The sequence below is a fragment of the Rhinolophus sinicus genome, linkage group LG02, assembly GCF_036562045.2.
Source record: "Rhinolophus sinicus isolate RSC01 linkage group LG02, ASM3656204v1, whole genome shotgun sequence".
NCBI classification, from domain to species: Eukaryota; Metazoa; Chordata; class Mammalia; order Chiroptera; family Rhinolophidae; genus Rhinolophus; species Rhinolophus sinicus.
Window position 1 is genome coordinate 7,639,892 of NC_133752.1, and position 25,934 is coordinate 7,665,825.

Consider the following 25,934-nt stretch of genomic DNA (forward strand, 5'->3'; position numbering starts at 1 on the left):
TTTGTGACATGAAATAATATTTCCTAAAAGCTTTATAAAATCTGTATTTGTAACTCTTTAGAGAAGTGATACGCATACATGTTTTGTAATGATTTTAAAGTATGGCTTGGATTTATTCAATGTTCATCTAAGTGTGCAAAACCACATAATGAAGAAATCTTGGTTTAGTCCTTCAGGAAGTACTATTTCCTAAACAATTACAGACCAAAAAAAAAAATGCACTATACTTTTAAAGACCTTTGGAGGAGACAATTCTCTTGATAGTATACTTGGGTATTGATTTAACAATGCTTGTAGTCAGGAAACAGTTTCTGACCTAAATCCTCCACGGTATAATTTGAATTCATTTTCTCTTTTTCTGTCTGCAAATAGTTGTAAAACATTAAGTCATATCATAATATTTTCTATATCTGAAAACCCTTATTAAGGACTCCTTTTCCAAGTAACTGCATTGCAGGATTATGTACCAAGTAACAGTTTTGTATAGCATTCGGTCTTATGATTTTTATATGCTGTAAATCACAGCCCAAAAGACAAGATGTCAAAAATTACCCATCCATCATGTTTATCAAGCACTACTCTCCCCTATTATAATATAATCTTTCTCCAAAAAAAAAAAAATTATCTATATTTCAGAACAAACCTCAAAAATTCAGAAAAGGAACTTGATGAGAGATGAGAGCAAGAACAGCACACACAGAATTCCACGCAGACACTGCTTCCCTCACTAGAACAGGGGATCATTTAATGAAATGTATCTCCCCGAGTCTCTGGGGCATGGCTGAAGCTGCAGTGCAGTCCCACATGCTCTGCAGCTGCATTGCTTTTCTTACTAGTGCATGCTCCTCCTTACACTCAGGAAGCCAAACACACTGTCAGGACAGAACTCACCTTACTAGTAATCGGCCAAAGCAGGAGAGCAATTATGAAGATCAAGCATTAAAACTGTTATTGAAAAGACTGTGCACATCTTTGGGAATTTTCTTCTCAAGCAACTTGCTCATTCCAGGAAACTTGTATCTACTTACGTTTCCAAATATCAATGTGTTTTAGGAATAAAAACAATAGGATACACAAACAAACTTTACCGTACATAAATAAGCATTAATAACTTACTTTTATTGCCCACCAAGGCAACCAGCGGCTGAGTTTCTGATTCCTCGCTCACTTTCTTCACCACAGTGTACCAGTCTTCTAAATTCTCAAAGCTTTGATAATTCGTAATGTCATATACCAAGAGGATGCCCTGTCACAAGAGTTACAGGATATTTGTGAGGCACTACTTCAAAAAATGTATCATTACTGAATACTCTTAAGCAATAATGCTTCAGATATGCCTAGGACTGTTACACATGCAAATGTGGACTGCTTTACACACAAACTGACTTCGTTAGTTACTGGCAGGCAAATAATACCAAATGTTTTCATTCAAGATAAATCCAGCAATTCAGATGCAATGCAAGCTAAATAATAATTTCATCTAATTATAAGTGGTTTTCCCAATAAGATATCTGGGATATGCTTGGTAAGTTACAGTAAATGTAAGAAAATTATATCACAGAGATGGAAAAAGCTGCAAAGTCTATAATCCTGCCTTTTACTTTCACGAGGTCAAACATTTAAACCTCTCAATAACCATCTGCTGCTGCTCTTTTTAAATATTTTCAAAAATGGAGATTCCATGACATCCCTTGATAGTCAATTTCAGTGTTTAACACAATTTTCTTTAAATGAAATAAGTCGATTTCCTCTTTTGGTCCTCTGTGCATTTGGAGAACAACGTGAGAGTATCCTCCTTATAATAACCCTTTACGTACTTGAAGAGAGTTTAAGAAACTCCTTTACCGTCTCCTTTCCAGAATAAACAAACTCAATTCCTTAAACTTGCCTCAAAGGACCTATTTTCTATCCCTTTAATCATAGTTGTTGGTTCTTCCCAGGACACTCTACATACAGTTTTTTGACATCCTATTTAAAATAAGCAATGTAAAACTAGACATGATACTGTAATAAGAGCACGAACAAAGCCAAATATAATAGAAGGATTGCTTCCTGCCTCTTATATATCATATTCCTTTTAATATATCCCATTATTTTGTGTGGGAAGGAGAAGTATGTACACACACAAAAATAACAGTGCCACATTGTTGACTCTCATCCAGTTTGTGGTCAAACACTTAATACAAAGCTCTGCATACAATGTAAGTCTGGACCCTGATAGCATTTATATCTCCTTCTTCTTAGGTTATAATCATAAATGTTGACTACTTTTTTGCACCTACAATGTACCAGACAGATATCTAGATTGTTTCATTAATCCTCACAGCAATCATGCAAAGTTGGTGTTACTATCCTCATTTTACTAATAAACAGAGGTTAAAATAACCAAGGTCACACAGTGAGTTAAGTAACTGAGCCACGATTTGAACCAAGGACTGAGTGAATTTAAATTTCACTCATTCATTCAACAAACATTTGTCTGCCAACTACATGCCAAGCACTATGCTGGGTGCTAGGGATATCAATTCCAAACCTCAAGGAACTCACAGTTGGCTCTGCAGCAAAGCCAAGCACATAAACAGACAAGTACATAACACAGAAGTCATGGCCAGTGATATACTGGTAAATATTAATCAACTGGCTCAGGGCATGGCAGGGGTGGGGGTGGGGAGTGTGTTACTCGGGGAGTTTGCCAATTTCTATGGTGTAAATACTGCTCTGTGGCCATTTTCAAGCTATTGAAGTCAATTCACTGAACACAAAGTTGGCTAGGACCCCACTATATAGCATCTCCACCACACAGATACACTAAATGTAAACAATCTCAAGAGCATAGATAACAGAACTCTATCGAAAAATAATTACTTAAGTGATAAATTTTGAGCATATTTTTGTTTTTAATACAATTTATGAGTCTATATATAATTTTTAATCATAAATGTATTCAAGAACTGGCTCCAAAAAAAAGAAAAAAAACTCCTGAAAACTTACCCACTGATCTGCAAGCAGGCTCTAGCATACTACTGCTAACACCTGCCAGCACCATCCTCTTTTGTTAAACTACACTGGCCCCCAAGTCACTTAGTTTCTCTGGGTCTCAGGTTGCCTGTCTCTAAAATTAGATCATTGAGTTAAACAGTCTCTAAGATCCCTTCCAGTTTCAATATCCTATAATTTTTATGCAAAAATCACTTGTCCGATTCATTTTGGGAACTCAGACATCTATTTCTGTCTGTCTTCCCAAATGCATTGAAATAATGCCCAACACAGAATTATTTGAAATGATGAGCAAAATCCCACTTTTCTTATTAAGAATGATGTCCCAGGACTGAACTCTGAAGGAAGCTAATCTTCAAGCTATTGACTCCACCTCCAGGTGATAGGAAAGATACAACCTCCAGGTGACATGACATGCGTGATACAACATACTTTGTTGAAAGAGCTCTGCCCTGGAAGTCAGATGGCTGTAGGGTTGCAGCCCTGGCTCTACCATCTACTGATCTTGGGCAATGCTGCTGTCCTCCGCCTTTATAGCACTGGCCATGCCTAAGTGATTAAGTAATGAAAATAGACTTACTTAAAAACTAACACACTACACAATCGTTGGGAATTTTCTTTTATTATTCTGAGTGAATAAAAATCACACTTTCAAGGCAATTTTAAGGTAGTTTTTACACTCCTAAAATGAGCCTTGACCTATCATGTCTCTTAACCTTAAGATTTTTGGAACCCTTCTAATTAATACATGAAAATCTTCATTTCAGTATGAGTCAATAGCTGAATGTGATAGAAAATACGCAAATAAAACATGGCCACCATCTCTTAATAATCAGTACTAGACAGAGCTATGGAATAAAAATAAATACCATTGATCTAGACCAGGGTTCTATGGCCCACAGGTCAAATCCAACACACAGCCCATGTTTTAAATAAGCTTTTATTGAAACATAGTCACACTATTAGTCTAAGTACTATCAATAACTGCTCTTGCACCACACCTGCAGAGTTGAGTAACTGCAGCAGAGACAGTATGGCCTGCAAATCCTAAGATATTGTCCATCTGGCTCTTTAAGGGAAAGTTTGCCAATTCCTGACCTACACCAATGTGTCCTGATATATATTTTCTGTCAGCGATACCTATAAATCTTCCAGGACTCCTAAGAAAGATAGAAGGATAACACCTTTTTACTAATCTAGCTATCCACCAACCCAAACATCTGTCTGTCTGTTCATATGCCCCATTCTCAGTACCAGTTAATTATAAAAACTATCTTTGCTCCTAACATGACAATCGTATACTAGTTTTGGCCTTCACTGCTACAGTGAAAGTTTGAGAAGGGAAAATAAGAAAACCAAAAACACTAACATACAAAAGAAATTCTAGACTACATGGGTACTAGACTTATCAGGGTGATGATTTCGTAAGGTATATAAATGTCTCATCACTATGCTGTACACCTGAAACTAATGTAATATTGTATATAGACTATACTTGAAAATAAAATTTAAAAAACAAGAAAGATCTAGGGCTTTTGGTTTCAAATCCAACATGTAAAGAGCTTGGAGGTTGTCATGGCTGTCCTGACAATAAGAAAAAAGCTGAACAAACAAAATCAATGACTTTTCTTGGACATGACAGAGAGCTGAGTTTCCCAGGCAAATCGCCACCCTGAAATCTGGAGAGACAGGTGAATTCAGAAAGTCAGAGCCAAAACCTGCTTACCTAGTGTAACAGCTGTTTGAGCCAGTAAATGATAAGAACATGTAAATGATAATTTTGATGAACTGCTGGAGGCTGAGTGCGGCCTGGCTTGAGAAGGAGAAATTCCCGGGCGACAGTCTTAGGGGTAGTGGGCTTTACCTCTAGGAGCCCCACGGGAGCATCACGGCGAAGAGTCAAGAAAGGTACCCTCATGGCTCTGGCATGTGAAGGAAGACAGTAACCACTGTAAACTATGCCCAGAGCATTATCTATAAAAAAGGCAAACTGTCCAGGAGAAGAAGCTTAATCAGACTCTTATATGACACGGAGGAAGGGCAGATCCCAACTGCAGCCCCCCCAGCTATCCTGTCTCACTTAAGTGGGAAGAGCTAAGAAACACCTGTGAAGGTTACAGCCCAGGGACACAGGCCACTGAAAGGCCTTGACCTAATCATAAGAGTACAGAATGCTTCCCCTCCCCTATACTTTACCACAACACTAACAGGGCCCAGTATAATAGTAGTGGGTGACAGCTGAAAGAGCTGTAAGACACAAACTTCAAAAATAAATAAGTAAATACATAAATGTAATTTGAAAAAAAAAGACACAAACTTCAACTAAGGAAGAATTCTTTGAGATGCCCCAAAAAAGGAGAGGGAAAAAAAACAAGGAGATAGAGGAATTTGTTATCTCTGGCACCTACAGTTTTATCAAACATTAAACACAGACCAACTCCTGGCCAAGGTAACACTAAAGACCTATTTACCTGAGTTCTTATTACTTCATACATCATGTCTAGTTTTCAACAAAAAAATAAGAACACTAAAAGGCAGTTTGAAAAGAAAAGGCAAGTATTAGAATTAAACTCAGATATGACACAGATTTTGGAATTATCATACCAAGGATTTAAAATAACTATGACTGCTATATTAAAGGTTCTAATGGAAAAGTTAGACGACATGCAAGAATAAGTGTGTAATGCAAGCAAAGAGATGGCAACTCTAAAGAATAACAAAAAGGACACTGCAAAATGCTAGATATCAAAAACACTGTAACAGAAATGAAGAATGCCACTGATGGGCTCATCAGTAGATTGGACACAACCTAGGAAAGAATCAGTGAGCCTGAAGATAAGGTCACAGAAACTTCTAAAACTACAATGCAAAGAGAAAAAAGAAAGAAGAAAACAGAATATCAAAAAACTGAGACAATTCTGAATGGTGCATCCTACATGTAAGTGGAATATCACAAAGAAGAGAGAATGAAGCTTAAGAAGTATTTGAACTAACAATGGCCAAGAAATTGCCAAAATTAATTAAAGACACCAAACCACAGATGCACGAACCTCAGAAAACACCAAGCAAAATAAGCGCCAAAAAAAATCTACATATATATATATATATATACACACACACACACATACATACATATATACATACATACATACATATATGTGTGTATATATATATGGTTACAAGAAGCGGAGTACAGCATTAGGAATAGAGACAGTGGAAATGTAATGGCTGTGTGCGATGTCAGAGGGATAGTGGATAGGGGAGGGGGATTGTCACTGTGTGAGGGATATAAATGATAAATGTCTAACTATTACATTGTTTTGTGCAACTGAAACTAATAAAAAAATGTTAAAAACAAAAACATAAAAAAAGGGGTGAAGAAAAAAAATCTACATGTAGACACATCATATATTCACACTGCATAAAACAAAACACAAAGAGGAGAAAATCTTGATAGAAGGTGGGTGGGGGAATACTTTAGAGAGAAACACGGATAAGAATTACAGAGAATTTCTCATCAGAAACCACGTAAGAAAAGAATGGAGTGAAATGTTTAAAGTGTTGAAAGAAAGAAAAAAAAAATCCAGAATTCTATTCGTAAAATTATCCTTCATAAGTGAGGGAGAAATAAAGACTTTCTCAGGGAAAAAGAAAACACTGAAGAAATTCATAGCCAGCAGACCTACCCTGGAAGAAATGTTAAAGAGGGAGCGGAAAATGACATTATGGGTCAGAAATTCAGTTCTACTGAATTTCTAAAGAAAGAAAAAGTATCAGAGAAGGAACAAGTTTATTGTTTAAATTAATAATAGTGATAAAGTATTCAGTGATTTTTAACATATGGACAAGCAAAATGATGACAGCAATGCCATAAGAAATGGGAGGGACGAATAAAGAATATTCTTTCATGAAGTATCTGAACTACATGTGAAGCAATATAGTGCTATATGAACGTGACTTAAATTAGTTAAAACTGTATATTACAAATTCTCGAGAAATTGCTAAAAAAAAAAAAAAAAAGTTTTAAGTATAATTGATCAGCTAAGAGAGGCAATAAAGTCCTCAAATAAAACCAGAAAAGATCGAAAAAGAAAAAGAACAAGCACAAGGAATAGAAACAGAACATGATAGATGTTAACCCAACTATATCAATAATCACTTTAAATGTGAATGGTCTAATATACCAATTAAAAGACAGAGATTGTCAGAGCACATGAAAACTAAAACTCAACTATATGTTGCCTATAGGAAACTCACTTTAAATATAAAGACACAGATTAAAAGTAAGGGGATACAGAAATGCTATGCTAACACTAATAAAAAGAAAGCTAGATTAATTTCAGACAAAGAAGACTTCAAAATAAAGAAAACTTAAAGTATAAAGATTGGCATAATAATAAAGGGGTCAATTCTCCAAAAAGACATAACAATATTTTGTGTACATATAACTAAGAACAGAGTATCAAAAAATGTGAGGCAACAACTGACAGAAGTATAAAGAATTCCAAATCCACAGATCCACTAATATAATTGGAGACTTCAACACCCCGTTTTCATTAATTGATACATCAAGCAGAAAATCAGTAAACTGACCTGAACAGCACTAACAATCAGATGCATCTAATTGACAATTATAGACTAGCCCGTCCAACAACATTAGATTTTACACTCTTCCCATGCTCACATGAGACATTCAGAATCCAAGATAGACTACAATCTGGGTCATAAAACATACCTTAACAGGTTTTTAAGAATAGAAACTATACAAAGCATGTTAGTAGATTGCAATGAAAATAAACAAATCAATAATACATACCTAGAAAAACTCAAAATATCTGAAGATTCAACAACATACTTCAAAATAACACATGGCTCAAAAAAGAAATCTCATACGAATTTTTTAAATATTTTAAATAAAAATACAACCTATCAAAAATTTTGGGACACAGCAAAATCAGTGCTTAGAGAGAAGTGTATAACATTGAATGTACGTATTGGAAAAGAAGTATCAATAACCTAAACTTCTACTTTAGGAAACTGAGGAGGAAGAGGAATTTAAGCCTAATGTGAAAAGAAGGAAAAAATAAATAAAAATTAGAGTAGAGATCAATGAAATTGCAAAGAGGAAAACAATAAATAAAATTAACAAAACCAAAAGCTGGTAACTCTCTAGCCAGGTTAACCAAAAGACGGGAAGGGGAAGAAGAGACAGAAGAGACAAATAATAAGAGCTCATCACCACTGATCCCACAGACTTTAAAAGGATGATAAAGAAATAATATAAACAACTCTATAGCTAAAATTTGACAACTTAAATGAAATAGACCAATTATTTGCAAGACACAAACTACTAAAACTCACATAAGCAGCCACTGCCTCCCAGGGCCTGTACTCACCAGCTTCAGCACAGCAAAGCCAGTCACTAAAGTACTCCCCTCCTACAAAGCCCTGTCTCTCACATCAATCAATCCAGACCTCTTCTGATTCCTTCCAGACATCTATCAGAATCTTCTCAGCCACTAGAAAATACAACTCTCTCAGAAATCCAACACATCTTGGCAACAACTGAAGTCTGAGAAAAATCTACTGAAGACTGCTGGAAATAATTTTCTTGGTAATCTTGTGGATATACAAACCCATCAGCATGTCTCATGTCCCTGGTACCCTCTTTTATCACCCATCAATCTGCCATTCTTCCTTTTCCTGTATCTTCATCCTGGTACTGCCCTGCGCTTCCTCTTCCCAATTACCTTCTAACTGCTCCTCTTCTTCCTAAATCTCTTTGCCGTGAGTTTTGGAAATCAGATTTCAATTTAATAAATCCTTTTATATCTTCAAATTCCTCAACAATAATTTCCATTTTCTATACATTAACGACTTTCTTCCCCTGCAATCCCAGAAGATACTAACACCCCTTCCAACACCCTCCTGTTTGTAAACCTCAAGACTTTTAGTAAATATTACATAAAGTTACTTTATATAATACTGTGCTTTTATCTAGTTTACTTATCACCATATCTAATAAACATAATAAGCCAGTAAATCAAATGGAAACCACTTTCAAAGGAATAACTGGTAACAATCTTGAAGAAACAAACACTGTTAGCAATACTCAACAGTCTTAAAAGAGATCTCACAGATTTACTTCTAAAATTTAATAAGCACAGTATACACACAATTTAACTTTCCCAAAAATGAAAGGTTCCCTATTCCCAAAAACACAGGTAATTTTTCTTCCTGATTTGTATGACAAATAATCTACTTGAGTTTTTAATTATATATAGAAATAAATTAAATCAAATACAATAGTCATAACAACATATACTTTGCTCTATAAGTACAATCTGTAAGAAGAAACAGTAATGCAAGAGAGGTCTGTAAATATGTTATAAGTTAGCAACTATCCAACTAAAAAATTCATAGTAAAAGATAGCAGAGGGTCTCAGGAGCCCAGCTTTGACATGTGCTCTCTCCCCACTTGTCATGCAGATACCCAGTCCTTATGCTGGTGAGTCACAGGCTGGTTAATCTGTGTGGGGCACTGGCACATAACAGTAGTTATGTTCCACCTCACAAATGACTATACTTCATTGAGTTTATGCTCAGTAGCGCAGTGTTTGCAAACCACTTAGATTCCAGGATGGAAAGAGCTACAAAAATGAAACATCCAGTCCTTCTCTGAGGTTTGTTATTAGCCTCTGTTAGCCACAGGTTACAGGGCACTAAACACTATGTACTGTGTGTTTGCTCGTAACCACTAGGAAAAATAGCCTATAACATCTTTCTGAAGACTCCTAGAAAATGTTAAGGGAATTCAAAATCTGGGAATTTAACTGCGATATACTACAATTCTTAGAACTAGCTCCTGTCGAAATATCTCACGAATTCTTTCTTGTGTGTCAACTCAATTTTGTTTCAACCAACATTATTCAACAGACTATTGCTAAAGTTTAGGGGGAAAAAAGTGAAGAGGGTAAAATAATCAGTTTTATTTGAACCTAAGTTAATTCCCAGACTACAAATAATCTTCTTCCTGAAGTTCAGAAAAGCTTAAAAAAGGATACATTCACTAGCTTAACAGCCCAGATGTGTATAAGATAATTCTTTCTATACACAATACATAAGCTAGAGAAATAATCCGTTAAACTGATGTCCTCAAAACAGCTTAGCAAACATTATTTGTGAAAGAGTTCTATCCTGTACCACATGCATCAAAATCCAAAGTAAATATGAGATGGGCAATATACAGCATCTATAACAACTCTAGAAACAGCATAGCTCACTCTGAAAAAAAATTATGATTATGTAATAAAAAGTTATTAAATACATTAAAATGCTATTAGAATGTTTTTGCAAGCACTATTTTTGAAAAGTAACATTTCTCCCGATTTATGGTAGTAGCAAACTGTAGTCAGAGCTTCTCTGGCCTGGATAAAAAATTTACATATATTTTAACAAAAGAAACTACTGGTAAATGTACTTTACATATTTTGCATAGTATTTAATTTAGAATCTCTGCAAAGCAAAGAAAATTAATTTAATTATCATTAATTTATGACAATTCATTTTATTATCTCAGAATTCCTAGTTTCCTGGGGCAATTTCATGAAAATATTCATGAAACTTCTCAGAGGTACTGTACTATCTTCTTGTTTAATAAAACAGGGTATATAACATTCACAGAAATTGTAGAGTATAAATAATATAAATCACCATCAAAGAGAAAAAAGTCAACATGTACCTTCAAAATAGAAATCTAATGTGACAAGTTCTAAGAATATGAGGCATGAAGTACATTTAAAAAGAACAGAAACATCTGACTACACTCAAGTACTCTAAGAAAGATGGAAATTTACAAATTTGCCTATTAATGCCTACTGATTTTAAGCCGATATGTAACAGCATAAAACATACACTGTAAAAAAATTATTTGAAGGGATGGTCACACAACATTGTGAATGTACTAAATGCCACTGATTACATACTTTAAAATGGTTAATTTTATAGTATGTGAATTTCACATCAATGTTAATTATATATAATACCATAATTTTATAGTAAACTTTAAATCAATTTAAATATATCAAATAAATTTTTTAAATGATCTGAAGTATGATAAAATTAAAAGAATCCAATGCATGAGTTTTATAGTCCCCTAAATTTTAAGTGAATTTATTAATTGAATTTTATATTATTATAATATTAACCTGGAGGTAAATAAAATCTCCCTGTTCTCCACTAACTCTAGCTATATCTATAAACCATAAAAAGATACTCTATTTGATACTCAGAATCAAATATCATTAGAAGCTTGACTGATCTAACTTCCATTTTTTTTATAAATCCAACATGTGTTTTTGAAGTTTGATTTTAACAGAGCAAAGAGAAAAGAGATCGAGAGATCATTATTTTCAAATCCTATTTTATCAACTAGATGAGTGAAACAAGGACTGTTGATTCCTACAAATCTCTGTCCAGCAATTTGTCTTTAGTTTAACATCCACTTTAAACATAATCCGTTGAAACAAAAAATTTAACAATAATAAAGCCAGAAAAAAATGTGAGACATACCTTTTAAGAGAAAAATAAACGTGCATAAAATATCAAGTCATATGGTCACTAGTGAAAATGTTAAATGGGCAGAAAGAATTCAGGAGACAGCAATGTAGAAGAAAAAGGCAAAGAAGAAACAGTTCTAAGAGCTCAATCTATATGTCAATAATATAAAAACAAAACTCTCGGGTCTTTATATATGACTCAGAACCATAAGAGTCTCATTTATTTTAGAAAATAATCCAGAATCTATTTTCCATCCAAAATTAAGGCAATGGTATTTAACAAGCATCCAACTTTTTCGTAAAGAAGCGTGCTTAACATTCTCTGTCTTCGTCTTCTAGATTCATTTCTTACGAGCAACAGAGTTCCACACAACCAAGTTATGATTCTCCCACTTAAAACATCAAACTCCCCCCAATGCCTCATGATGATGTGAAAGGCTCACACTAATTAAAAGAGGAAGAAAAAGCAAAAATTAGTAACATATCCATAATTAACTTTTTAAAGTATGTTACTACCATACATATTTCCTATTTGTTTAATTTAAAAACTTATAAATTATGTGTATATAAACTCATGTTGCCAAATAATTTGTATTAAATATTCAAGGTTTTCTTATTCTACCTATATTTTCTTCTGAAAAGCCATCCTATCACATTATAATATTGTATGTGCATCATACATATACTTAGTCATACTAAGTTTTCCGATACAATATATGATATATCTATTAAATCAGGAAAACTATAAAGATTTAATAGACTAATTCATCGCACAAAAATATATAGACATATAAATATGCTTTTTTTCCTTACAACTTGAAATGGAATAAATTTTCCCTTTCTATGTTTTTCATTCAGCTTATACATTCTGAAAGTAGTCACTATCACTAGGTCAGCTAATAACATCAGATATCATTTATCGATACGTTTATTCAACTGCTTACGGTAACATTGAATAATGTAGGTAGCATATTAAAGCTGTTAGAGTCACACCGGTTCCTTAACCCAAATCATTCCAAACGTATTTTGAGGAGGATGAAACAAAAGGATTAGCACAAATATAAATTTACTCCCTCTACATATCAGATGAAAATCCTGTTAGAAAGAGTGTGCATGTGTACCCTCTTGTGTGTGTTTGTATTTTCAGTATTGGCATAATCAGAGAATTCATGTCGTACCTGTGCTCCATAGATATATTTATCCAACATCTTGCCTCCTATCGTCTGCCCTCCTATATCCCAAACTTGAAGAGTAACATTCAGGTTTCCTACAATGTAAGAAAAGAATATGAAAAAAAAGAATACAAAAATGTAAAGTAACAATCTAACAATTGAATACAGTTTCACAGAACATCAAGTCACAATGATAAACTCTGAACCTAATTTGCCTTTCATTCTGCAGGCTCATCTAGCTAGATATCTGAAACTATGAAATAGTGTTGTCAAAAGAAATCATAGTGGGGAATTTAGGTTTATATTTTTATCCCATTTCCATGGACCCACATTTATAATCACCTTCAAAACAAAGAAAATGAAGAAAGCTATAATTCATAAACTTCTTAAACTTTAAAAAACTCTTCCTTAAACAGAAAATAGAAAAATAAAGCACTTGCACACAGGGTAAGAAATATACTTTAAAAACAAAAATTGAATTGTATATACTAACCTACTCTATTACACATAATGTATTTTGCTGTAAGTTCTATCTCTAAAGGTTCTAAAGCCCACAGAATAATAATAGACTACAAAAATGGACCCATAGTTTCAACTTAAATTAATTTTTTAAATTTGAATGTCAGCTATTACATGTAATAGTAAACATAATTTAAAAATTACATGTAATAGTAAACAATTTTAAAATTACATGTTTTCAAGTTTAACCTATAAAATATAAACACATTTGATAGCCCTCTTCAGAAATGAGGTAGGATACATACACCATACATCATTAAATATTATGATGCATTTATACCTATTCAAAACATTTCCATTGAAACAAATTACAATGTGTTTCAAAGACTTCATAAAAGTGTAACAAATCTTTGCAAGCATTATAAAAGCATTCTAAAATACAAATCAATCTTTCAATTTTTTTGTCAATTTTGCAAACTATTCGGTTGATACAAAAATTTATGAGATAAGCTACTCTCTATAATCAGTGCAGTTAATGACTTAAAAAAAGATCATGTCCAATATATTTTTTAGTTTGACAGTTCAAATTATTCTTCCTCATAAAATTATGCAATTTTCTCCAATAGTAGACAGTCTCAATTAGTACCTTCAAAATGAGTTCCCCCCACTAAAAATGTATCTCTTTGAATGATTTACAAATCAGGAATATTCGAAATAAAAACTTAGACACTAAAAAAAAGGTCTCATTTCAAAAACCAAAAGAAAAGGATTACAAACATATGAATTTTTATAACAATGTGAAACACTAAAATCAGAGAATATTAGTCACACCATTTAACTTTGCAACTGAAAAGCATGTACGACACTGGACTAACCAGCCAAGTTTTACCCTAACTCTAGTTTTGTTGGGTTTGCATTACAATTTTTCCATTATTTGGATGTAGGTCTGTTCCATCTGCCAACATGCAGAAGATTTACATGAGGAACTTCCATTAGCATTAATGAGAGCTACTGAAGTTCATCACCCGTCTTCATACCTACATACACACACTTCCAACGCTCAGAGCAATGACAGAAACATTCTTAAAGCTCCATGAATACGAAAACCACGATGTCAGTCCGAGACTTGTCCCACAGCTTAGCTTGATTAAACCTAACTTCTTAAAAATCTAAATTTTTCAAGATTCAAAGCTGAAATCATTCTCCTGTAATGCTGTCTCAAATTAAGCAGGTGAGATAGGGCTAGCCGTCACTAAAATTCTGTCAAATACTTTCAGAAGCTCCCTAGATACACAGGCAGAACTCTATTCAGTTTACCTGCAAAACCCTTTACAATCATTTGTTTACTTCCAAAAAAAGTGTTTAACAATACTAACTTTTTAAAATAAAATTTTAGGCAACACTTAATAAAAGGCACCTAATCCCATTTTCTTCAAGGCAAATAAACCCTATCACTAACTTCATATCAAGAAATATGAAGCTTTTTCCTTTAAGTTCTGATATGCAGATCTTATCTGAATTAGGTTGTGAACACCTCATCTATTAACTTACGGACATGATATTCATTAATGTTTTCAAATTCTAACCACAATCATTTTAAGACTCTAAATCATTTATTCAACTGTCTCCCTTCTAAGAAGTTTACATTTATGTATCGAGGGTATTTTTTAAATGTATACCTCTCCAAATAAACACTGTTGTTGTTGGCTTGTTTTCTCATATTCTAGTACCTCATAAATAAAAACAGCTATGCATTATTGACAACCCATTAATATACAATGCTAGCCAAACAAAAATTTACTATCATTATACTCTCAACAAATAACATTAACTTTACAGTCATTTCATATATTTAGAAATCTATTTTTAATTTTCACATTTGAATTTGAGGCTTATTAACACATAAAAATAAAAAAAACTAAATCACATAAAGATGAAGTTCAAATCAATATTCATTTTAGATTTGCAGGTATAAATATGAAGTCCAGTATATTTTCAAAATGACATACTTATAAAGCAATATAAGAGTATCTAAATAATCAATATTGCAAAATTTTTAAAAATCAAGAATCCATCGAATATAAATTTCTAACTAATAAAGAACATTAAGGAAATTGTTAGCAATCTAATCCCAAATGCAAAACGCTACAAAATTCCTGCTCCTCTGTAAGAAACGACATATAACTAGGGAAAAAAATAAATGAGGTGACAAAATACAGGTAAGTTGCTTTTGGTATGAATCAAAGCCACAAAGAGGATTCAACAGTGACCTTGTAAAAGTACACTTGGTGCCTCGGTTAACCTTACTTAAAGTGCTGCATAGTCAAGATGGAACTAAAAACACAAGTCTGCCCACTTCTTGTACTGAAGACTTAGAAATCCTTTTCACAGTAGAACGCTGTTTACTGGACTGTACCCACAAGCTTCCTGAAAGTATTTTGACTAAGGCTCTTAAGAAGCTCTATCAGCAGAATCTCTGACTAACAGATACACTATTTTAAGCAGTAAAATCTGCACAGTGGTTGCATCCAGACTATACAGCATACCGGATCATGAAATACACGAAAATGGATGAGAATTTGCAAAGTAATGACCTTGAAAACTTGCATGAAGAGGATGTGACTAGATGGACAGGAGGTATTATTATTCGGCTAACAATCTGAACAACATAAGATTTACTAGAATACTAACAATTATCAGACTCGACTACAACGCTGCTTTACTATAAATTCAATAATGCTACTTGCAATGCTTTAGCAAATGATACAAATACTAATCAACCTACATTTAACATTTACAATGAATTAAACTTAAGGTTAAAGTATATAAAGGATATACTATGAACCTGGTAATTTATTCACCTTATTTCTTAATGTACCTATCAATTATATAAAATCAAGATACATTAAAACAATTTTTTCCTACTGAAATTTCTATCATAATTTTGAGTCCATTAAGTAGGATAAAACCAATTGCCTTTTCAAAAAACGAAATTTTTTTCTGGAACTCTGCCCATCAAAATAAAAAATTAATCAGGAAAGCTAAAATATACATTCATTGAATATACATTTCCTAATGTTGTTTTTAACCTAAATACTTTCCAACTCTAAAATATTTACTGTAAACTTGAATTTCAAAAATACCAAATATTTTTTAGAAAGTAATCAAAATTTAAAAATTGGTAGTATTGTGCAACAGACCAGAAATCATCATATATCAAATATATAAAATGTCCAAAACGAGTCTTAAAATGTTTTTAATGTTTGAGTAGGCGCTTGCTCCTTTATGTAAGCCTTTAAACTGAAAAAAAAAAAAGTCAAAAATTAAACAATATGAATTATGCAGAAAGTTGGTGCTTTTGCTAATTAGCATCAAAAGAAACTAGTCAATAACTAAATATATACTGAGGTTTTCTGTGTACAACTGGCATCTCAGAAAAAACTTGTAAAAACCAAGTTTTCAGCATGTGTATTATGTGACTTGTGCATGTATTCTGCGAGTGGCTGCTGTAAATATTATGAATGTAGCATTAATCTACCCATAAGAGAGTAATAAAAATGAGATTTTCAGTTTTGAATACATTAAAATACAAATTAAACTAAATACACACGTTTCTTATTTAAACCTCTTGCTGAACAATAACTCAGTAACGGAAAATTAGAATTCTTTTCCCATGTTATATCTTCTAATTTATTTTTCACTGGTAGCCAAAAACAGACCATCACAAAATATGAGTATATTACTAGTGAGATAGGCAGAATACCTTCAATAACCAAGAGTTTTCATTAGCTGCTCTATAACTTTCATGGAGAGTTGTCTGAGAGATGGGGTATTTGAGAGATTAAAATATTTCAATAATATTGGAGTTTATTAAACCCCTTTCCACTATATCACTCACATTCTAGTATATGAATTTGACACTACACTTGCAACCGTTTTTATTCAAATGGGTTTCCTCAGAGAGGAGAGGGATGGACTAGTTTATAAGGTCAATCAAGATAAACTGCTTTTAATAAAATACTTTAAACATATAATTTAACCATCACAAGTGAATGGACAGAGCATTTCAAAGCCCCAATTGTTCAGAAACTAACTTAAAACAGAAACCACTCTTTTTTTGTTATTATTTCCCTGTATTTCCCACAAAATGTGCTGCAACTGGCATCTAAATAGTTTCTTTGCATGGTGAACTGAAACATCTTGAATGCTCAAACTGTATTTTTATGAGTGCCTAGGGACCCTAAATTTTAGTGGTCTATTAAATGCCAGCAATTTCATGCTGCCTTGCATAAAACAGCATTCACATATTAGAGCACAGAAGTTCCATAGCTACATTATACTTCTGGTCCAACTTTCTCTCAAACAAAAAACTGAAGCAGAGGCTAATCAAAATAATATTTAAAAAAAATAATCCTTTCCAGTCTTTTCCATTTAGTTTATACAATATCTGTTGATAATTGTATAGCGTTTGCTTTTTCTTAAAACGTTTCAGAATTTTATAAGCAACTATTGTTTATACTTGAAAAATTCGTAGTGGTCAAAAACTAGAGAATGGAGGAATATAGGAATGTGTGTGTGTGTGTGTGTGTGTGTGTGTGTGTGTGTGTGTTCTATATTCTTTCTCACTCCCATGGACAATATGTCTTAATGTTAGATGTTGATGAAAGTTAACCTCCCTAAGATAAATTCACTGATTACATATATTTTCATGTAGAAGGAGCCCCAAAACTTATTTTACACATTTCTGCCTATGCCTCTTATTGTAAGATATGCACAATTTTCTATGTCAAGACTTTTGGTCTCTTACCTGGCAATGTTATCCTTCTCAAAAAGAAATCCAGTCCTATAGTTTGTTTGTACTGTTTCCCAAAAGTTTCTTGAGCAAAACACGTAGCTAAGGAAGTCTAAAAAAATTGATGCACATAATATAAAAATTAATGTCTTTTTTTATAAATGTAAACATAAACTCACTACTAAATCTTATTCATACTCCCATTAATCCAACAAACAACTGTTAAGCAGCTCTAATCAGTTACAAGGGGAGGAGCCACTTAATACTCTACCAGGTAAATTTCACTTGCCAACAGCTATCAGGGGGGACAACAGACTAATCAGTATAGATCTCTTTAAATCCCGATTGTCAAGCTCCTTGTCCTTTCTGAAAATTAAAATTTGAGATTTACCAACAGAGAAAACTAAAAAATTATGATTAAAGATCTGAGTTTTATATATTCATATATGTATCAGTTCAATACAAATTTCAGCGAATTCTAGGTTTCATTTCTGAGTACTTTGTGTCTTCAGCCAATGACAAGAGGTATTGATTAAGGAGGAGAAAGCCTATTTATACAACTTCTTTTCTTTCCTCTCTGCCCCATAAGAAGAGTATCTTTTAAGGGTCTAATTTTTTTTCAATATTAAAGCTGTTAGATGAAAATGAGTCTACAGAATGACTGATAATATGTATCTTTTAAATTAAAAAGTTGATATTTTTAATATTAATACTAAGCAAGCAAAAATAAATATTTTCCATGCAAAAACCATAAAGCTTAAAAGTCACAAGAATTTTATAACCAGAACAGATAATCTAAATTTTTTAAAAAACAAAGTTGTATTCAAAATTCTGGGGCTTTCATTAAGAGTATCATTTTTTATGAAAGCCAAAGAATAATTAATCATTCTGGTAACAACTTGTGGAAATAACTCACAAGTTTCTTAAACATTTTAAATGTACTATTTATTTATTTGTAAACTTCCCCCAAAAGAAGACAAAGGCAGCTTCATGAAGCTTTTATTCCTTTTAAGACAGACTCCCAAAGTTACGGAAAAATAACACGTTTTTATTTTAAGTTAAAATTAGATGTCAACTCCTAAAATACTTAAAATTAAGATAAAATTTCCTAGGTCACTTATTATAATTAATTATGATGTAAGTACAGCAGTGCAAAAGAAAACTTGGCCAAATTTCAATTGCTTTACACAGAAAGACTTGAAATTCCTTTTGACACAAGAACTATATTTTTCACACAAATGGCAATTTGCACACCCCAACTCCAATCTTTTAATAGTTAAATACTGAGCATCTGTAACAAATTTCTAAGAAACTTGGTCAAATATTTATTGAGCACTACAAGAAAGATGTTCTGTTAGACAACGAGAAATAAAGTCACTACACCAAAATGAAAATTTATTTGGCTTTCTTGAAGCATACAACAATACTAAAAAAACTGAGAAATCAGAATTTTAAAAGGTAAGCACTCCTTTTTAAAACCCTTTTCTCATTTAGCCTTATTTATGCCATTGAGCTTGTTTAACTTAGAGCACAAAATCATCTGTGAAGATGCACAGAGTTCTAGAGAAAAATAAGTATCATCACTTAAACTATTATAGATATTTCAAAATGTTTAATATATGGATGACTGTAAGTCAGAGAGAAACTCAGGGCATATGTAACATCAGCATAATGTCATTTAAGGTAATCTCCCACTTTCTTTGGAGATTATCAAAGTTCAATGTTTTTATATTAATGAATAGTTAGAAAAATTCTAAGGTTCTTTTCCTGGAAATAGAGCTTCTAGATTTTGAAAGCCATAGGCTCACAATTTTGAGGCAAACATAAAGCTAGGTTTTCGAATAAAATGGAGCATAATCTGTCAAAAGTATTGGTCACTGGGAACACAAAATATTTAAAAAAATATGTCATCTCCAAACACCTTACTGTAAAAATTAAACAGAGGATCAACCCAATCACTGGGAGGCACGTCCTCTCCAATTATCGAGTCTTGGTGCCATTTTTCATTTCCAATAATTTCTTACAAGTCAATGTATAAATACCCTTCTTAAACAATTATGAACAACCATCTACCATATCTGAAACACGTTGATCTCATTCTTTAAATTTTTTTGTTCGGTGAACTTTTGCTAACAATTTTTAACCATACTATGTTCACAAACACTGAAAAGACATCGTAAAGAACATTTTGCTTTAAAAAAAATCTTTTAAAATATATAATAAAATCAAAAGTATACATCAAAACAGGAAAGTAGAAACGTGTCACTAGAGGGAGGAGCTAAATTTCTCTTGGAGAAACTATTAGTGGTCATCTCAATAATCTGTTGCTTCTGTCAGTATATATAAAAATGCCCTAAGTCAGAACTAGCAGGGAAAATTAATGCTATAAAAAAATGGCCAGGAGTTAAATCAGGATACAAATAAAAATGAAAGAGAGGCTGAATTCATGAAAGAAAAGGACAGTACATAGAATGGGAATGTTGGCAGCAGCCAATAATTTGAGAGCTGAATAGAGTATAGAGGGGAAAAAAAGTTTGATATATGAATAATGAAAAGAGGTTAGGTTTCTAATGCATGTATCTGAAAATTTCTGGCAGAAATATTTAAAATTAGATGAGTCAAGATGATGAAAACTAAGTCAAAACATCATAAAGAATGTCACTGTTATCCTTTGAAGCAGAAATGAGAGTCCTTAAACAATAGAGAAGGGAAGAAATTATGCTTTGTCCTAGAGAGAATTTTAGACAGAGATGAAAAAAACATAATTATTCACATTAAATTGGCAACAAGAGGAAAACATGTATGACAGGCTAAATGAAAAACCTAGATACAAAATTATGAACAAATTTCAACTGAGTAAAACACACGTATGATAACATAAATACTGGGAGAAAAATAAACAAAAGTTTAAAGCATTACGATAGAATGTAAGATAACGGGCAATTTTTGTTTCTCTTTACAAGTGTATTAGTATCATAGATTGTCATAACTTTAAACAGGAAATAAATTCAGTTATGAGTTGATTATAAAAACAATTTAGGAAATGAAAAATTACAAAGCATTCGAAAGAAAATATGAATGATGAGAAAACTAGAAATAGAATGTAACTTAAAATTTTTATTGAATAAGGGTGCTAGAAACTATGCTGATTTAAAACCATTCATTCAAAAGTTGTTTTAAGTGTACAAAAATTCATATAATACTTTATAAAGAAAAGTGATCCCATATTCTTCTCTTCTGCAAAATGTTTAAAAGTAATCAGAACATATTGTTCTTCCTCAGCAATAAAAATCAGTAACAAAATATAGGGGAAGGCAAGAAAGAAATTACTAGCATTCTCCAAATTTTGCATATGAATGACACCTTTCCCAAGGACCCAATGAACTCAAATCTCAGAGCCAAAGACAGGCGCAGCTGTGCAGTGCCAAATGCCAGGGAAGATGCAAAGAGCAATCGTTACCGCAGAACCAAGGTCCAAAACTACATCTGTAACACGGAAACGTGAGGCCAAAAATGAGAAACTGGTAGTAATAACCTGAAGACTCTGGCTGGGAAAAGAGAGACGGAGAAGAAAGGGGACAAACTTTAGCAATATTCCCAGAAACAGTGTTGGCGCCTTTGACAGAAGCGACAGGTGTGAAGGCACCGGGGCAGAGGCCCTTCACTTTAATTCGGGGGTGGGTCAGACCCCTTGGAGACCCTACGAACCCTCTCCAAAGAGCAAGTACTGGGCAAGGCTTAGCCCTCAACCTTGGGTTAAAACCCCTGCCTAAGAGCTATGGGGACTGGCTGTCGGAGAGTCTCTCGCGTGCACTTTCATTCATTTAACCAAAGGTCACGGGAGGCTAGACAGACTCCAAGGCGAGGATCCCCTCTGACGCGCTAGCAGCTCGACTCTCACCATCCAGCCCATAACAGAATCGCAATAGGTATCTGTTGAATGAATGCTTGTGCTGACAGGTGCTGTGCTGGGAACAGAGAGGGACAGGTATGATGCTATAAAAGAGCAACAACTTACGTTTATTGAGTGCACACCACGTTCTGAAAGCTTTAGGTGGATTTTCACACTGAGTGTGTATTTGCACACTTCACCTTTGAGGCCACCCCCATCAATACCCCCTTACAGAGCAGCACAAACGGGCGAGCTTTTTGCCCTCCGATGACCCGACCCGTAAGTGATGGCGCCCCAGTTCTCACCCCGGGAATCTGATTAGCTCTTGGGAGCGCCCAGTGAAGTGGAGGCATCAGAAACGGTCGGCGGGCGGGGGAGGGGAAGCAAAGTGTGACCCGGACTAAAGTAAAAACACATAAGACACCTTGGCAGATCCTTGCCAGTCCTCAGAGGCGAGAAGCTGGAAACCTTTCCAAGGAGGCGATGCTGCCCGAGTCTTGAAGGAGTACGAGTTCGCTATCTAGTCAGGGAGGTGGGAAGTGACTTTTTTTTTTTTTTTTTTTTTTTTTAATTTAAGGGGAGCTGGACAGTTCTCATCAGCCTTCACCAAGAGCCTGCTGCGTGTCCAGCCCCAGGCCACGAGCAAGCGGGCCCGGGCCCGGAGGCCCCGAAGCTCAGGGTAATGAGGCGACGCCGGGCGGCGGGGAGGAGGCTGGGGGCGCCGGGGCCGCGCCGGGGTTCCTGCAGGCTTGGGACGACGAGCTCGCTCGAGGACTGACCTTCCCGGAGGTGCCGTCCCCCAGCACGACGATTTTCAGTTGCCGGTCCTGGCTCTCCTCCTCTGAGTCCGACATGGTGTCCCGAGAACCAGGTCCGCCTCCCCCCACCCCCTGAGGTAGAGGGAGGAAGGGAAGGAGGGGTCTCCGGGGCGCGGGGAGAGGAGGAAGGACGGCCGTCCGAGCAGAACCCCCCGCCCTGGTGCCTCAGCGACTGCTGGCGAAATCCAGAACGAAATCACTCGCTGGGCGCCATCTTTGCCCACCTTCCCTCCCCCAGCGCGAGGCCCCGCCCCCGCGCGCTACGTCGGACGCGCACCCCCACTTCTGCACCAACCCGCGCCGACTGAGAGCCTCCCTGGCGAGCCGGCCCATTAACGAGCCTGGGATGGGGGAGACCTTCGAGCCTCGCGGGCGAGACGCGAGACTTATCCTCGCAAGGGCAGTAGGCGAGAAGAAAAAAAGGAAGTGCATCAAACTAGGTAGAAAAATGGAAGCCGAGTAGCTCTCAGACGATCTGTCAAATTCATTTCTTTCCATCTCCCCCTAAGAAGATCCCTGAAGCTAATGGTTTAGCCGGAGGGGGGCGTGACGCCAGGGCTGCGCGCTGTGGTTACCATGGAAGCCAGGCGTAGGAAAAGAGGCGGTGGGGCGGGGCCTGTCTGGGCGCCCGAGTAGCCGGTTGCTTGGGGTGGCGCCGAGGGGCGGGGCCCTGGAGCTGGAAAGGCAGAATCCGACGGTTCATTCATCAAGCACGTACACTAGAGCAGCAATTCTCAATGTGCGGTCTGGGGAACCCTGGGTGGGGCAATAAAGTCAAAACTATTTTCATAATACACCTTTTTTTGCCTGTTTCATGTTCATTCTCTCACAAGTATACAGAAGTTTCCAAAGGATGCGTGATGTATATGACATCACTCTGGCAGCTAAGGGAGCATGTGCTTGTAACTGTTTCAAACATTTCTTAGTATTAATATCAATGCAGTAATGGTAGCTATAATTTACATAAACAAAAGCTCTTTGGGGTTCACAATACTTCTTAAGAGTGTAAAAGGGCCCTGAGACCAAAAAGTTTGAGAACTGCTATCCAGTAGTGTAGGTAAAAGACACGGCTGAGAACTTTAATATGGTGAGATAAAATCCACAATAATAATGCCGATCTACAATGTTTGTCTCATTGTTAATTACTTGACATGGATTATCATGTATACTCATGAGAACCCTATAAAATAGGTAGATGTGGCCCATTTTACAGATGAGGAAGCTTAAGTGGGAATTCCAATTGGAAAGTGCCTGGCCTGGAGACAGCCCTGGAGTTCTAATCACAAACCTGCACTTGCCAAATGTGTGACCTTGACCCAGTTTCCTGACCTATAAAATAGAAGTATTCATAGGGTGAAGAATTAAATGCAGTAATCAATGTAAAGTAACATAGCTCAATGCCTGTCATATAGTGAACATTCAATATTAACAGTGTACCAAGTGGGTATTACACTTATCGAGGGGATCACTTCGTAAATATGTAAATGTCTAACCACTATGCTGTACACCTGAAACTAATATAAAACAAGATTTAATGTCAACTGTAACGGAAAGATAAAAAATAAAATATAGACTATCTCACTAATGACTTTTATATTGATTACATGGTCACACGATACTATTATTTTAGACTATTGGGTTAAAAAAAGTATATTGTTAAAATTGAAAAAAATAAAATAAAAACACCTTGCTTTTTGTTCACCCTCCTTTTTCCCAGTGTTCTCTTGCTGCCCTCTGGCTCCCCAGAGCGTCTCATCACTGATGCTCTTCCTTGACCCACCCTCTCTCCACAGGAGTCCAGGATGCAGACCTACCTCTCTATCTTGTTTCCCTTTCAAAACATACCTGTTTGGTGCCGCATTCTACGAGGGCACTACATGTAGTCAGCAAGCTCCACTCAGTAAAGTAGTAAGTGACATCAAACACACATTTAAGTTGAGTAAATTCGACTGTGTACCCTCAAGAACAAAAATAAATATTTTTTCATATAACCTGGACACTAAACACAAGCCAACTATTTCACCTGGTAGTCACCTTAAAACAATGATCTAGTCCAATGCAGAGGAAAAAATGTTACTTAATTACATACACACAAATCATACATAGTAGATTTTATGGGCAATTTGATGGTGATTTTTGACAACATTAAATATTACTCATTGACCTTAGAATCTGACCCTGTCCCTGAAACACTCCTCTAACTCAAGCTCAATCAATTGATACTGCAGATCTATCTAATGGTTAATAATCTACTCATGTGTTTCCTATGCAGAGATATTTACATTGTAAAAGAAGACATTTGAAGGAACAATGCTTTTTCCAGAAGGAATAACACTGTTGCAGGTGCTATATTTATTGGAGAGGAGCCTTTTAGGCAGCCTCCTACTTGTACAGCAGGCCTTGAATTCTGCCTTCTTGAGATTCAAAAAGTAAAGTAAAATAATCCGTGTTGACTATCACCCTCATCATCTATCTGTTCCATGTTGGAACACCATGCTTTCTAGCCATGTTACCTTAGACAAATTTCTTATGTAGAGCCTCAGTCTCTTCATCTGTAGATAGGGCTGGTCCACAATAGTAGCTACCCAGTTAGTATTAGTTTCCAGTCTCTCCCTACGCCCCACCAACAACAACTTCCTTCATCACTGGGTGTGTTAATGAGAATTAGAAGAAAAAGGCACATGAAAGGGCTTTGCAAAGTTCTTTGAAAATGTTAGTTTCCGGAATCTCTGTCTAATAGGGCCAGATTGAACCCTTTTTTGTCCATGAGGGGAGTTAATGTGGCAGAAACTTGCTCTTCCACTCTTCCTTATTGGAGATGGTTATATGACCCAGCTCTGACCAATGAGTCATACGAGATGTCCTTTGGGAGACATCTGGGAAAAACTTTCCTCTCTGATAAAAAAAAAAAAAGGTGGGGGGAGAAAACAAGGAGAAATGCAGAAGGAAAGATCTCCCTTCCCTTTCTTTGTTGTCATTACTTGTGTGAAGACATACTGTTTGGAACTGCTCAGTCTTCTGCAGCCCACTTTCCAGGCTTCTTGTTATGGAGAATAATACTATGGTACTTAACTGATGTATTCCATTACTTACAGACAAAAACATTCCACTGGCACAACTACTTTGGCCAAAAACTAGATTTTGCTAAGATCATAGGACTGATTTTCATGTGTGATTTCATATGAAAGGGAATCTAGAGGAAAACTTTGCACTTTCCAACCGCCAATTTCCTAAACAACTGTCCTG

The 25,934-nt window shown here is 35.2% G+C and overlaps 1 protein-coding gene across 2 annotated transcripts in view; it reads right to left on the reverse strand.

Annotated features, from left to right (window-relative positions):
• Positions 1–22,940, reverse strand: part of RAB28 (RAB28, member RAS oncogene family) — an 81,803-nt gene extending 58,863 nt beyond the window's left edge. Inside the window, exons 1-4 of one of the 2 annotated variants that reach the window (XM_074321421.1) lie at positions 22,650–22,940; positions 17,994–18,090; positions 12,734–12,822; positions 1,117–1,246 (exon numbers count right to left, since the gene is read on the reverse strand). In XM_074321421.1, the coding sequence (XP_074177522.1) occupies positions 1,117–1,246; positions 12,734–12,822; positions 17,994–18,090; positions 22,650–22,724 (391 nt within the window). In that variant the 5' untranslated portion in view covers positions 22,725–22,940. The remainder of the gene's footprint in view (positions 1–1,116; positions 1,247–12,733; positions 12,823–17,993; positions 18,091–22,649) is intronic. The other variant, XM_019740864.2, reaches the window with a different exon arrangement.
• Between the last annotated feature and the right edge of the window lie 2,994 nt (positions 22,941–25,934).